This window comes from Drosophila navojoa, chromosome 3 (assembly GCF_054131105.1).
Source record: "Drosophila navojoa isolate 15081-1374.11 chromosome 3, UAZ_NAV_1.0, whole genome shotgun sequence".
In the NCBI taxonomy this organism is placed as follows: Eukaryota; Metazoa; Arthropoda; class Insecta; order Diptera; family Drosophilidae; genus Drosophila; species Drosophila navojoa.
In genome coordinates, this window is record NC_142891.1 from 16,463,995 (window position 1) to 16,479,513 (window position 15,519).

The 15,519-nt window shown below is 37.6% G+C and overlaps 1 protein-coding gene across 1 annotated transcript; it reads right to left on the minus strand.

The window, feature by feature from the left end:
• Positions 1-2,321: 2,321 nt before the first annotated feature.
• LOC115562892 (ficolin-1) lies at positions 2,322-3,294 on the minus strand. Its single transcript, XM_089257337.1, has 3 exons — positions 3,144-3,294; positions 2,561-3,088; positions 2,322-2,505 (listed from the first exon to the last, which is right to left on the minus strand). The coding sequence occupies exons 1-3, from the start codon at positions 3,272-3,274 to the stop codon at positions 2,385-2,387; spliced, it is 780 nt and encodes a 259-aa protein (XP_089113463.1). The 5' UTR covers positions 3,275-3,294; the 3' UTR covers positions 2,322-2,384.
• Positions 3,295-15,519: the final 12,225 nt, after the last annotated feature.

The window sequence follows — 15,519 nt, forward strand, 5'->3', positions numbered from 1 at the left end:
GCACACCCATACAGTCAGCCATTCACGAATGCTTGTCGCATTGCATGAAATATTTGACTTTTGATTAAAGCGCCAACTCAAGTGTTCTGCTCTGACGCTGGAGCCATAGTCCTACAGCTAGTGCTAGTCCGCTGCTGTCTGCTGTCTGCTGTGCTGGGCCGGAACCGGAGCCGGAGTCGTTTCGTGCTTGCCACTGTGGCACTTGACAAGATTCACTTGTCTCTCAAATGCATTTCATATTGTGTTGCATAATTTTGTGGTTTTTCTAATGTGAAATGTGTGCGCGCGCGCAAAACTCTTCGCAAGACAGCACTAGCAGCCGCAGCAGCAGCAAAGTGAAGAAGAAGAAGAAGAAGGAGCTAGCAAACGCGGCGGCATTTTGCAAAACTTTAGCACGAAGAAGTTGCCACCAAGTTGTTGTCCTCGTTGCGGCATTGCACAAAAATATGCATTGTCTGCTGTCTGCTGTCTGTTGCAAATAACTGTGCATGACCATGGAAAGTGTTGCTGGTGGTGCTCAAACTCAAGCTGCTGCTGCCTAGCCTGAATACCCTGTAGGCAAGTGATTCAAGATAAGCGGGTTTGACCTTAAGGTATACATGGTGCTATATAGGAGCATTTCATATCAATATTGGGAATTTTTAATTTTTATTTAAAATGAAATGCATAATAAAATTGTGTAACGACCTTTTCTTATATGTTCAAAGAATGTCTAAAAATTCCAAATATATATAAATATATATATATATATACCTTGTGGATATTTCATTTAATATATGGTTGTTCTATGAGCTATACAAAAAAATAAAAACAATTTTGTTTACTTATTTTTAATTTGTTTATTTATTTGTTTTAAATTCCCGGAAAAATATATATTTATATTCTATAAGTATTATAGAGCATATATATGTTTTGCTTAATAAAATCTTGAACGAAATTCGTGAATAAAATGTATATATAGCCTGTAGGTATTCTATATCTAGCATAGATACTATATGGCCTATATAAACATTGGCAATAAATAAATATGCAAAATTTACATTTTGGTAAACAAAAATAGATTGACGCATGGGTTAAAATATAATTTTCTTTTTAAGTTTTGTTATTTGCATATATTTATATAATATACATATATATAATATAATATAACATTTATCTAATAAAAATGATTGAATGATATGATTTCCGACGCAAAAATAAAAATGTATTTGTATGCCTATTAAGGATGGTATGCCAAAACTCCCTTAAACCTAAATACTAATTAGCTGTAAAGAACCTAAAAAAAAAAAAACTTATAAAACAAATATTAAGCCTTAAAAGTTTAAGATATTTGAACTTTGAAAAAAGAGCATATAATAACATACACACACACACACATGGACCCACACACATTAAACAGATTTTGGTGGGCACCGCGACGAAAAATTAATCATACGCTCTGATTGGCAGCACATTGAAGGGGGTATGCTCGGGGTGCAGCGGCAGCAGAACAGAAAAATGAAAGAACAAGTAAAATATTATTGCTGCACACAAAAAGCAAATTAATTTTTCATAAAAGGCAAACCGCGAAGCGGGTTTTGGACGAATGCCTGCCTCGCTGCTGGCTACCGTTGGCAGCTCCGCTGCCTGTTTTGGCATCATCGTCAGCATCGGCATCATCATCAATGCGAAAAGGCGGTTGACGGTGCTCAAGTGGTACAGCACTCACGCACTCACATATGCACATGGGGCACACACTCACACACACATCGCCTCAGATCTCAATGCACACTCACACACACACACACACAGCCAGAGAGCCGCAATTAATTTTCAATGCGCGCTTTATGTGCCTCCATTGCGGTTCAATGGTATTGCGAATGTGGCTTCAACTGGCTGCACACGGTGCACAGGAGCATGCTAATTGCCAAGCCAAATAGGTGGGGAGTCAATGAGGGTAAGGGTAAGGCAGCTGAGACAGGTGAGCAGCTGAGAGCGGGGCTGTAGAGTACACGGCTTGATCAAAAGTTCGTTAAAGGTTGTTCGTTTACCTTTTTGTCTTTTTAATTTCCGCTCAGCTCAGCTAATTGGCCTCGATTGCGTATTTCATAATTATTTAAGTGCACATGCATTTTCAATTGGAATAATAAATATATCATTGGAATAAGTTCTTGATGCAGTGTAAAGTCAAAGGGTGAAGGATTTAACTATATATAATAAGTACCTAGTACTATGGTTTAGCATAGTTCAAAACTCATTTATTGTATAATTATTATTTTATCGAGCAGATATTTAGATTTTTAGAAAATTAAATAAATGATTTATAAATGAGGAAAACAAAAACAACGATGAAAGTGAAGGTAAGATTAAGATTTGAGTCGAAGAGTGCAAATCATTTTTGTCAATCATTTATTCACCGGTCGTATCATCATGGCGGCGAATTTCAGTGAGTGAGTATGACCCCGAAAAGTGTACCAATTGATGCCCTTTCCAGAGGTGTTATCGCCATATTTTCCGGTAAGGTGGCTAGGGAAATCATTCAATTAATATTGAATTCAAAATAGAGGAAGCAAAATCCCACCTATCATGGCATTTCTCATACCACCATGCGCCAGTGTAGAGGATGGCACAGTTTCGAGGGTCGACACCATTTGGCCTGTCATAGGTCGAAAATTTGAGACCAAAGTGTTTTCTGAGTGAGTCGCCCGCACTTCCTGCAGCCCTTCCGAGCGTGTGCAATTCATAGGACTGCTGCTCATTGCCAATTGCGAACCTGTCATACTTTTCGTAGCTTTTTACACCATTGGCATCTTCGAGTAGCACAAGCAACTGCTGACTTTGTTCGGCAGTCAGTGTATGTATCTTATCCAAGCCCAGAAAGAACTCTCCATCCAGATTGCCGAATCCATTTTTATAGTCATTCCAGTTCCTATAAAAGTTAACACTGCCATCCTGGCGACGTAGAATGACAGTCCAGCCGGCTCCATGCTCGTTTTTCTCACAGGGGATCGTGGATATACCATTAGTAGCTGGAGATGAATTGAGACAGTTTCGGTTGAGTCTCCGAAAAATCTCTGCTAGCTGCTCTTCTTGCTTAGCTTCCTCCAATCTAAGCACATCCAGGTAAAATGATTAGTTAATATCTCTGAAGTTGGGAAGCTTACCGTATCTCCGCCAACTGGCTCTTTATTTCAATTAACGCTTTAGTCGCATTTATATCATAAATGTGACATCCATGACAGTGAGAAGTACATATTATAAGAGCAATGGCAACACAAATCGAACGAGCAAGCATCTTGCGGACTACAAGCAACTGAGCTCTTCAGCTTACTGAACCGATTTTCATGCGAATCGTCTATTTATGGAGAGCTTTTATTAATCAAGAGAGCTTTTTTCAGATTAGATTACAATATATAGATATTTAACATTATTGAGATCTGTTAATCTGTATCTGAGATACTTGTTATCGGTATCTGTATCGGGTATCGTATCTGGTATCTGTATCTGTAATCTGTATCTGTATCTGTATCTGTAATTCTGTAATTCTGTATCTGTATCTGTATCTGTATCTGTATCTGTATCTGTATCTGTATCTGTATCTGTATCTGTATCTGTATCTGTATCTGTATCTGTATCTGTATCTGTATCTGTATCTGTATCTGTATCTGTATCTGTATCTGTATCTGTATCTGTATCTGTATCTGTATCTGTATCTGTATCTGTATCTGTATCTGTATCTGTATCTGTATCTGTATCTGTATCTGTATCTGTATCTGTATCTGTATCTGTATCTGTATCTGTATCTGTATCTGTATCTGTATCTGTATCTGTATCTGTATCTGTATCTGTATCTGTATCTGTATCTGTATCTGTATCTGTATCTGTATCTGTATCTGTATCTGTATCTGTATCTGTATTCTGCACTCTCTTCACATTATCTTTAATCCGTAATAACTGCGTTAGGATACGCTGTCAATGTTGTCGAACGTTTGCTGACGTCACAGTTGAAAACTTATTCGCAATGATTGCGTTGTTGTCTGCCAAATTGAGCGCAAAAGCCTTGACAGCCCAACTAAATGAACCCGGTGCCATGGGAGGGCGGGCCAGCTTTCAGCTCTCGGATAGGTGGTGGCTCGTGGCGCTCAACTGGGAGCTCAGGTGCCATCAGTTCCGACTCGTTTCAGTTTGAAGTTTACGCTGTTTGACAGTTTCGGTTGTGTGGCAAAAAGTTAAAACTGTTTTGCTAAAAACAATGACAACGAATACCAGAAACTGGGCGCTGTTCAGGGGTAGCTCGATGGCGCGTGGGTATAAATCGAAATATTATCAAGATGCCGCCGGGTCGCGCATCTCAGCTCAACTGCCCCCTACACTCTCCCTCCCTCTCCCACTTGATTATCGTGGCAAATATCTGATGTGGCAGTGTAGCAAAAGGCAGTTAAGCGTTTTGGTAAACAAGTTTTTACCTACATAAAATACATATGTAAGTATCTTATATAAGTGTATGTATATTTATATAATGTATGTGTGCGTGTGTATGTGTTTGTGAAATTTATGTTGTATAATATTGGCCAGGCAAATTTGCCTTTTGGTTAGCTTGTATTTCATTTCGCTTCAACACGTTGGTCTTGGTTCGGTCTGGGTCTGAGGGGCCAGCCGCACACATATAAATAACATAAAAATGAAGCGAATTCAACCTCAAAGTTCAGTTCAAATAACCACTCAATAGATCTAACCGAAACGCTGCCAACTTTCGCATTTCATGTGCATACGAAATGCCCGCCGGCTGCCGTCAATAGACGATGAATTTAAATATGCCCCAAATTGAGTATTGGGCACGTAATAAAAAAGGGGGAAAATAAAATAAGAAAGGGCTGGTACAACAAAAATGAAGAGCAGAAACCATTGAGTGAAGGCCAGTTCGGGCTAAGGCACAGAACGGGCACAGCAGACAGGCCCTGCAGCCGGTCGATGGGGCCCCGTGTTATGTATGGCATCGTAAATAAACCCTTTTTTTACTTAATCCAAATTCGTCCTCGGGGAACAATTTGTTACACAATTTAAAGAAAGAAAGGCGAACAGAAAAAAAAGAAACCGATGAGAATAAAATGAAAATAAAAGGCGATGCGCCGAGTTTAGACTTCAAGTGTGTGTGTGTTCGAGGCAATGGGTCCGTGAAGGCGTCTAGATTTAGCCCAGGTCCGAGCTTGACCCAGCTGTGTGCCCGGGCATGGGGTCAGTTTGGCTAAAAGTATCTACATATATTGTCCCTTTTCCAGCTGCAATATTTTCGCCATAAAATATTTATATATATATGTATGTATATACATATATATATTCTTCATTTTTTCCTTCGTTTTCCGAGTAATAAGGTTTTAAATTTCTATTTGGAAACACATTTTTGATATGCTTACATAAAGAATATGCAGCAATAAAATGACCCAAGCGAATGGACGGATATGAAACGCAACGATTCCTTCGAGCAGAGCTTGAATTTATTCTCATTTATGGCTCAATTTAGCAACTAAAATTTTTAGCAATGTTGTGAAATTAGTAAATAGAAATTGTAGAATACTATAATTCTATTGGATTTTATCATAAGAAAATTAGCTTGAGATATTTATAAAATCGTTTTAGTCGGATTCTACTGTAGTTATACAAGAGTATTTTCAGCTCAAATCACACTTTCCCCATCAATACACGACCTCGGTTCAGTTTCGTTTTTCTGCGTACTGCGAGAAGGTTTCTACTGCTCTGCCGTATTACTTTTGTTACAGCTCTCAGTCGGGCATAAGTAGTTGCTAGCTGATTGGGCAATGAATGGACTGTGTAATCAACTAAGCTGGCGGTCCTTTAGTGCCTGCCTGCCTGCCTCTCTGCCAGGATAAGAAGAACAGTAGCTGTTGTGTATGGCAAAAACAATGTGGGCCGTGAATCGATGCCGACTTTCAAAAATTAGCGGAAACGGAAGCCAATCAGCAGTCAACGGAAACCGCATTGTGTGCCGCAGTACTTCAATTTCGTGGCTTCGATTATGATGAGGCGCCAAGCCGTCGTTATACCGCTCTTTGGTCGGCCAGCCAGACCGCTCGTGCAGGCAGCTGCAGCGGACTTTGGCTTTGTGGTCAGTGCCGAAAATAATGGCCAAAAGCCAAATTACGTTTCCGCCCAGTCGACAGCGCAGCTCTCGCTTGGCCGGAAATTGTGAAAAATCAACTTGGTCAACGGGCACACACAGACACACTCTCTCTTTCTCTCTCTCTCACGCTCTCTCGTTCTCTCTTTGACTCGCATATTGAACCTTTGGGCAAATTGCGTTTCATAAGGAAAATTATCGCTTAACGAGCCGATTCCAATGTAAATTCAACTTGAGCCAGAAATGTTACACTACAACTACATTAAAAAGCAGCTCGAGTTAAGGTCGCTGCAGTGGAAAAACTTCAGCCATCAGCCAGAATCTCTCGCCTCTGGCAAAATGTCTGCGAATTTTATAATGAAATTCCACACAGAGTTTAATTATGTCGAAGGCATTTCAGTCAAAAGTCGAATTTCGCCTTCGATGCTTGGAATTCCGAACTATTCCTATGTAAGTCTCTTTGTATTATTGCAGTTTAGTTGAAATTTGCATTACACTAAAATAAATTGTAATTGTTGTGGGAGAGGGATATGAAGAGGGAGACCTAAGGCTGCAGCTCGATTTCGGTTTAAATAAAGTTTTGTGTTGCATACAATGTCTAAAGATCTCATTATAAATGAAGATTGAAAGCTGTGGTGCTATAATATCAAATATTATATCTTATCAGGTAAACAACTAAATGAAGCTTGAGTTCTGTTAGTTCTGTTATTTTACATTAAGTATATAATTTACTATATTAAAAAATGTTTTATTTAATTTTCACATTTTTCAAACATATTTTTGCTATTTTCCTTAGGTCTACTTTATGCCTCAACTTTTGGGCAGGAATATTGTGTAAGATATCTTTGCAACTTTTAAAGGCATTTCACAAAGTTGGCATCAACTATCTGCTCTCTTTTATTCTTGCTAAATAATTCACTTGGCTGCCAGGTGGAGTAAGCATTGGAGAGATATCTCGATAACATTCATCCAGCATAGTTCGTACCTTATCTGAGTTTACGTGATCGCACGTATGCGCATTCGTTAGCCTTGCGTGCAAATCCTGCACAGGACATAAATTTTACAAAAAAAGAAACCAAGAATTAAGAATAAAGAATGGAAAAAACGGTGTCCCCAATGGCCGGGCCGGGTCAAGCGGAACGTGAGCGAGTTTTGAGTAAATGTCGTCCACGAGCTGAAAACTGCAAAACTGTGGTACAAACTGTTGCTGCCAGCATATTCGATAATTAAATAAGCCAACCAAATGCCAACAGTTTGAGTTTGAATGCTATTTAACTCTTGCTGAGTTAAAGTTAGAGCAGGAGCTGGAGCTGGAGCAGGAGCTGGAGCTGCTTGTGAAATTAAATAAGTTGGGGCCAACCGCTAACGAGAAAGGTGTCTGGCACTAGGAATTAATGTGGCGGTTATGTGAAGCCCCTGGCAGTGGCTGCGGCTGAACAACCGACACCACCAACGCCGGCAACGGCAGCGGCAACGGCAGCGGCAACGGATGCGGAAGCCTGCGCAGCGACGGCGCGTAAAATTGCAGGCGCACATGTGTTCAGAGTTTAATCTGTTTAGGCAACACGAGCGCCTGCCGACAACTTGCAAAACTTCTTCACTGGCGGCAAACAAGGTAACACTAACTTTACCTGGCAGCCAGCTCACACATACACACACACAACGCAGAAAATAATGCACTAAACGCTGAAAATGAAATACAAGGCATTTTATCAGGCCAGCCACACCCCTTCTTTACCGCCGCCCACACCTCTGGCCAGCTTAAGACATAGACGCTAAAAATGTTGAAGTTTCTGAATTTATTTTCAATATTGAGCAAAAGTCTAGCGCCTGCTCGCTGCTCAAACTTAATTGCTAATGCAATTTTCTTCTGTACTTTTTTTTTTTTTTTTTAAGTCTTAAGTTTGGGGAGAATTTGACAGCGCAGCTTTCTCTAGTCGAACGAAGCGAATGGGGATTTGATAATGATAAGCCTGATGCAATTAGAAGTTCTACTCAAAAAAGTATTCAAAAATATTTAAAAATATTATGCACACTCTGGTAAAGCTTTTTCGTCAAGCTTTAGCAACACAAGCTTAGTCTTAGTGCAAAGATTTGAATATTTGATTTGAACATAGAAAACTTGAAATAAATAAAAAATTGAACTTTCCTAATTAAAATTGTTTGGTATATAATTGAAAATTGCAATTGTCTACCACGCCCATCTAACTAGAGGCGATTAAGGCCTAAACTAAGCTTCAGTTCGTGCGTTAATTAAAGTAAATTTAGCAAAAAAAATTTAAATTCGACAATAGTAAATACGAGTTATACGAACAAACCACATAGAGCAGAGACAACAATTTGGCCATGTTTGCTGGCAGCCGGACAAAATGCTGGGTAGCTAGGAAAATGCTGGGAAAATGCTGGGAAAAATGCTGGGCAAATGCTGTTGGCGCACAGAAGCCATCAGCAGTCAGTTGTGTTTGCGCAGCCGTGAGTAAAAAATTCAAAAACATAAACGGAAATTACCACAAAATAGAAACCACAGACCCTACCATATACCCCTCGCACACACACACAAACACATACACACACACAGAAATGTTGTTGTTGCTGTTGTTGTTGTTGTTGCTATGCCGCAATCTAACAGGACAATCTTTTGATTAACATTCTTGGCATTTTGGGGGGAAATTAGTTTTTATGTTTATTACCTGAGCCATTACATGGCATGGAAAATGAACTTGTTGAGAGCATTTGCTCTTAATACCCTGTACTGGTAAGCACATAGTAGAGGTTGATTGCTATGATGTGGCATATAGTATAAATATAAATAAGAAAATTAATATTTAAAAGCGAGAAAATATGAGTTTAGATGTGAGTTTCGTCTTTTATTTATGTTTTTAATGTTTTAAGATATTTTAATTTAATTATTTATTATATACAAAATATAAAATATTATATATAGAAATATAAATATAAAATATAACATAATATTTATATAATATTTATATACAATAATTTTCTTGAAATGTTAAAAACATTTTTTTCAATTTTTTTCAAAATAAAATTAATAAAAAAAAAATATTTATTCAAAAGAATATACATATATAAAAGTTTTCAAAAATTTACTTAAATTATAATTGTTTAATATATGTAATATTATCTTCATTTTGCTTACCTTAAAGAGTTGTATTTTATTGACATTTTGCCACAAAGCGTAAAGCTGAGCCCCCTGGGTATCTGCCCGTCCAGCTGCTTTCCGTCAAGCTCTTGCCAGCTCCTGCTCTCGTCGTTTTTCGTGCTGCAATTTTTCGCTTTTGATATGATATAGCAAAAGTCCATTTGGCTGCTGGCCGGTGAAAAGAAATGATCGCAATCAATACTTTCTGGGGCGCAAGCGGATGAGTTTAATTAATGCAAATGCTAGCTGGTCGTTGATTTTAATTTAGATTGGAGAGAGCGACTCGCATTATGTAAATGCAAAGTGAGACAACGAAATTCACCGAGTTTTCTCTCAAATTGTCATCTAATGATTGCAGCACGGGTCAAGTCTTTTCTATTCAATTAGGTAATTAAGTATCTTTGTCAAGCTTTGTGATTTAAGTGCAGACGTTTGTCAATGACGCACATACGTTGTTATATGATATTCATAAATGTTGAGTTCATTTCGCAAATATAAGCCGACGTTTTAATTAACTAATCAAAAGCAACGTGTTGCCTTGGCTCTCGGCTGCATATGTATATATATTTGCCTTCTATTTATTCGTACATATATAAATTCAATTTTCATCTTTACGGTAATCGCATTTGGCCATGAATTTTCCGGCTCCGGTTCTCACTCCCACTTCCACTCCCTCTCTCTCCTCTCTCGTCTCTCTCTCTGTGTCTATATGGTAGGCCTGGCTGCGGGCATTCTATTGCAGCTGCATTTGGCATTTTGGGTCTGCCTAAGCCTGCCGAGCGTTCCCAGTAGCTGCATGCATCATGTTGCAAGCCGCATGCCAAATGCCTCCTGCTGCCTGCTGCCTGCTGCATGGCTGTAAATCAGTGGGAATTATTTGTCACATGCACACAACTTATGCAAAGATAACGTATATTAATTTTGCACCTGGCCCAAAATGTAACCAAGAACTGCATCAAAAATGCCAGAGGCAATTTATTAGTTATGAATATTAGAAATTTTCATGTTTTCCTCACATTAAATTTGCCAATGATGAAATTCTCGTCTGTCTACGGAATTGCGTTAAATTGTTGCCTTTAATTAAAAGCAAATATGTGAATTATCTCTAAGCAGACAGCATTTTCATTTTCATCTCTCTTTTTTTGTTTTGTATTTTCTTGCATAATATTTAAATTAAATATGCATAAATTATGGCGCTGAAATTGGTTTAATTTTGAATTTAAATAGAAAGTGTTTTTGACTTGATTTGTTATGATTTGATTTATAAGCAGTGATTTTGTGAGAGTTGAAGTCTGCTCTTATACAGGTGAAATGAAATTCAAGAGCAACCGAAAATCCTTCAGTGTGCTGCACAGATATTTCAAATAACAATATAGTAATATAGCTACTGGTTTTAGCATTTTGTTATATTTAGAGCCAAACTCTCAGATAGCAAAAATAAATTCTATTTTATTTTATTATTATTATTTTTCACTTTAAATAGATTTAACAAATTTTATAATTCAATTTTGCTGGATATTCATAAGTTTTTTTTTACTATCAATAGCTTAAAAAGCAGCTGAAAATAATTATCAAAAATCATATCACTCTTATTTAGTTACTGGAAAAAAGGGGATTTACCATACATTTTTTTTCATGAAATTTCATATATTAAAATTTGATTTAAATTCGAACAAGGCGCAAGTGTGTGAGTGTGTATAATGGAGTATTAATATTTAAGCTTTTTGCTTACTTGTTGCGATGCGCCAAGCGCTTACATTGATGATAAGCAGCCCATTTGGCAGCTGCAATAAAAAGCAACAACAATCAGCGAAATATGAAACATAGCTTGCATTAAAGGTATTACCTTTTTGCTCATCTTCCGCAGCTGCCCGCGCTCCGCCCTCATCTATGCATGAGCATATATATGTACATACATACATAATAAAAGGAACAAAGCGGAAATGCTTTCAAGTGTAATGATAAATGAATGCAAACTCTGAACATAAATCAACACGGTTGGTATAGGTTGGTAGATGAACTGGATGCTGGGTTGGCGTGGGTGCTAGGGTTGGGGTTCGGTTCCAGATGCACCTCAGGCAGAGCTATGATGCTCCTGCTGCTACTGCTGCTGCTGATGCTGCTGCTGATGGGTTAAGCCCAACTTCAGTGGCAAACTAACTGCAAACGGGCTTGTCCCTGTCCTGCGCTTCCTGCTGCTCCCGCTTTTTGGATGATTTAAGCGCCGCTGCTCGACTCCAAATGTGTTGTGGGAAATATGCATGAAAGCAAACGCCGGTAAAAAATACAACGAAATTTTTATATACATACATATATAAATGCACGCATATAGCACAATATTTTTAATTTTTCACATTTTTGCCAGAAAAAAAAGCGAAATGGAAATGAAAATGAAAATAAAAATGCAAAACAATAAAAGTTCAGCGAAAGGTGCAGCTGCCACGCCCACAACTACACACACACGGCGTAGCCCGCAGAGAGAAGCGCGCCTCCCTTCAGGCCACAGGCAATGTAAAGCACCCATGTGAGCCATTGCACACATACCCACATTCACACCCACACCCACACTCACACTCACAGTCACACTCACACTCACACTCACACTCACACTCACACTCACACTCACACTCATACACTTACACACTCACATTCACCGAGTCGCATCCGTTTCGGGTTGAAACATTTTTTTCGAAATTGCATTGTGAATAATGTAGTGTTAATTCTCGTGAGTGCCATGTTCCCTGTTTTATGGGTTTAATGCTTTTGTTTATTGGTCTGCTGTTGCATACGGAGCCCGAGGACTCCGAGGAGATGGCCCAAGTAGGACTCCAGCAGTCCGTGCAACCGACTGGCCAAAGCTGGGCCGTTGCATTTCTGCTTTTGACACTTGACAAGAAAATGCATTTCGCCTGGCATTTGACTTTTAGTTTTTCCTTTGTGCCAACCGAGAACCGAGTCGTAAATTAAATTGAAATTTCATTTCAGCCCACACAAATTATTAATTGCCAAATAATAAAAGCAAAGCAATGCCATAAATATTGATAGCAAATGACAGACAAATGCCAAAGCCTCAGCCTAATGGCAGCCTAACACGACCTCCATTTCCATTTGCACAAAGTTTATTTTTAGGTTCTCACTTTCTTTTGCTGTGCTCAGAATTACATCGAATTGCTAATTCCGTTGGCCGTCAATTTCACTTTTGTCGTACTCATTTTTGATGTAGATGCAAAAAAAAAAAAATTTGAAATATTTACAAGCATTTGCTTTGAAGCTTTTACAATAAATATTTGCTTCTCTTTGTGGTCTTTTTAAGTTGAAATACCAGACTGGTAATATTTTCCCTGGTATATATATGTTTGCAAGTTATATAGCATACTATTTGGGGTCAATAAAGTTTACATTCTACATAATATACTATATCTGTATATAATATATTTATTCTATGTTTTCCTATTTTTTTTTTTTAATTTTTGAAAATACATAGTTAAATAAATTTAAAAATATTGAAAATTAAAATCAAGTAATGTTTAATTTATAGAACATAAAAACATTTTTATTTTTATCCTCTATATAACTATATATATAACACATATACCATATATACTTTTAAAATCATAATACATTTATTGATTACAATAATTTGCTATAGTGTATTCACCTTTCGTCATTCCGCTGTCAATTTTGTTTACCAATTTTTTCATTCATTTGTAGTATTGTCTACCTCTATCTGGTGATGTATAAAGCAAAATTTATGGCACTGTCCGACACTTAAATTGATTTTTTATCGCCTTTCAACACGACAAACTTGTTGTTGTCATGCATAAATTACAAGCGAGTTACTAATGGAGAATCAATAATTATGATTGACAGTGTCTACGTTCGCAGTTCGAATCGCATTCGCATATTAAAGAATGCATTTACCAACACTATTTTCAACAAAATGAAGCGGGTTTCGATTGGACAGTAATACTCGTGCACAGATAAATAATTCATCCTAAAAGGTAGGGAGCCCATTTGAGTTGATAAAAGTTATTTTATCATTTTCAGTGCCAATATACTCATTTGGGATTTTCGTATACTATAATGAAATGCCACTAGCCACACAAACTCTTCTTAATAATACGCAATGTTGATTGTATATGCGTTCTTATCGAATTTTCTGCCCCCATCCAATTGAAATTGTAATCCAAAAACATGAATGTATTTGATAAACACTTTAAATGAGATTTCTAAATTCTTTTTGTTTGCCTCTTAGGAAAGAGTTCAATTTTATGTGTTTTATTTTCTTCAGAAGTATTTACCACAATTATTTACAATGTGAGCATACACATATAGTTACGTGTATGTCTATGTGATTGTATATGTGTGAGAGGAAATTTTTGAGAATAAAATTACATTTGCTACAGACCAAATTCAATAAGAATTTTCGATTAAGTTTTTGTTACATTTTGTTCAATTGTGACTTGTGACAGGTAAGATCTGTATGACGCTGAAATGACTTACTTGCAAATACCCTGTAATAAATGTATATTTGAATAAGCAGATATTATGAATGTTGCAATAGAGAGTGAGTAATTTGAATATATTCTTTAAACTTTCTGATTTTTTTAGAGCACAAACCGCATTTATAGAAGTTGTAGATCGTAAGTATTTAGATTCATATACATATATATTGCACATCATAATATTATTATATATTTTCAAATATTATTACTGAAGCAAATTAAAGGAAAATAATAATAAAGTGCTTAGTTCTCAAACTGGATTGATTATAATCTCTAATAAATAAAATATTCGATACATATTCAGTTCAGAAAGCATTCCAATCTCTGCTCAAGACAAAAGTAATCACAAAAATAAATTTCCATTATTGAAAATTCTTAATCAATGATAGAAATTCAACTATTTTTAACAGACATTTAAATTACTGCTGCAGGCTTAACGAATTCGTAAGAATTTGCCAAGTTATTTAAAATTTTCATATCCAACAGCCGCAATAATAAAGCGATTCAAAATGTTTGAACTAAACACTTTAAGCACACACACACACACATGTATATGGACACACACATGCACATGTGAATATGTAGAGAGAACATCTGGCGTTTGATGCCCGAATCAACAATTTTAATAATTTCGTTTTATGAGAATTGCGCTCGGGTTAAATGATTCGAGAAGAATGCAGGGAAGCAAAACTCGTAGCATTTTATGACAGTGTTTTTTTTTTCGCTGTTGAGCGTAACCAACGGAGCAACCCTCTTGTTGTCATGTGTGAGTGTGTGCGTGTGTCTCATATATTTGTTTGGTCGTTTGGCTGGAGCAGCGGCTGCTCTTCAAATGTTTTCGGGATTCATTCCGCTGACTTTTCAATCAGGTTGAAAGCTGTGATGCCTCTTGATTCCTAATCAGGAAAATCTCTTTTAAATGCGTCCACTAATTGCAAAACTGTTGGGGATAATCATAGAGCGAATGAGCTCTGTCAGTCAGCCTTCCCCCTATCTAAGACCCTTCAGCTACACTCGCAAACTAATCAAGAGGCGCGCTTTGTTTTAGACATACGAACTTATACAGATCGAGGTCGAGGGGTTTTTCTATGCGAAAACATTTCTCTGGCTAAGAAGCAATTATCGCAGATAGGAAAAGAGTTTTTCCACTTGTTTTGCGGCAAGTTTTTTGGGATAACTTTTGCTTCTGCCCCAGCCGCTGCCCCTGCCCCTGCCCCAGCCCTGACAAAGGTTCTGTTTGTGAAGCACGTTTATCAGTGGCCAAGTTTTTACTACTGGCTGTGGCCCTCGTCTGTTCATTGTTAACTTTTCTGCCTTACTAATGGCTATCAGAGATAAGTTCGACTACAAGCCAAAGTTTTATTTTGTAAGCAACGTTGTTAATCTGTCGAGCATGTGTAGAAATGGGCGTGGCAGGGGCAATGGCAGCGGCGTGAGGGCGACGAGTGCTTTTAAAAAGTTATCAACAAGCGTTCAGTCAGAGATACGAGTCTTCTGTTAAGACATATACTCCCTACACATGTAACTGACTCACACACTCACACACACACACGCACACACATTTACATAGTGCTAATCAAGTGCATTTGTATGTAGTTTGTCGGCTTGATTTGCAACTTGTAGCATGCCACCTGCGTGCTTTCTGACTTATTGTGCGAGTGTGTTTCCCTAATCAGCGAAATGTGTTAGATTAACGAATTTGCACACTTTGCCATTAGGGATTAAAGAGGAAAGCATTT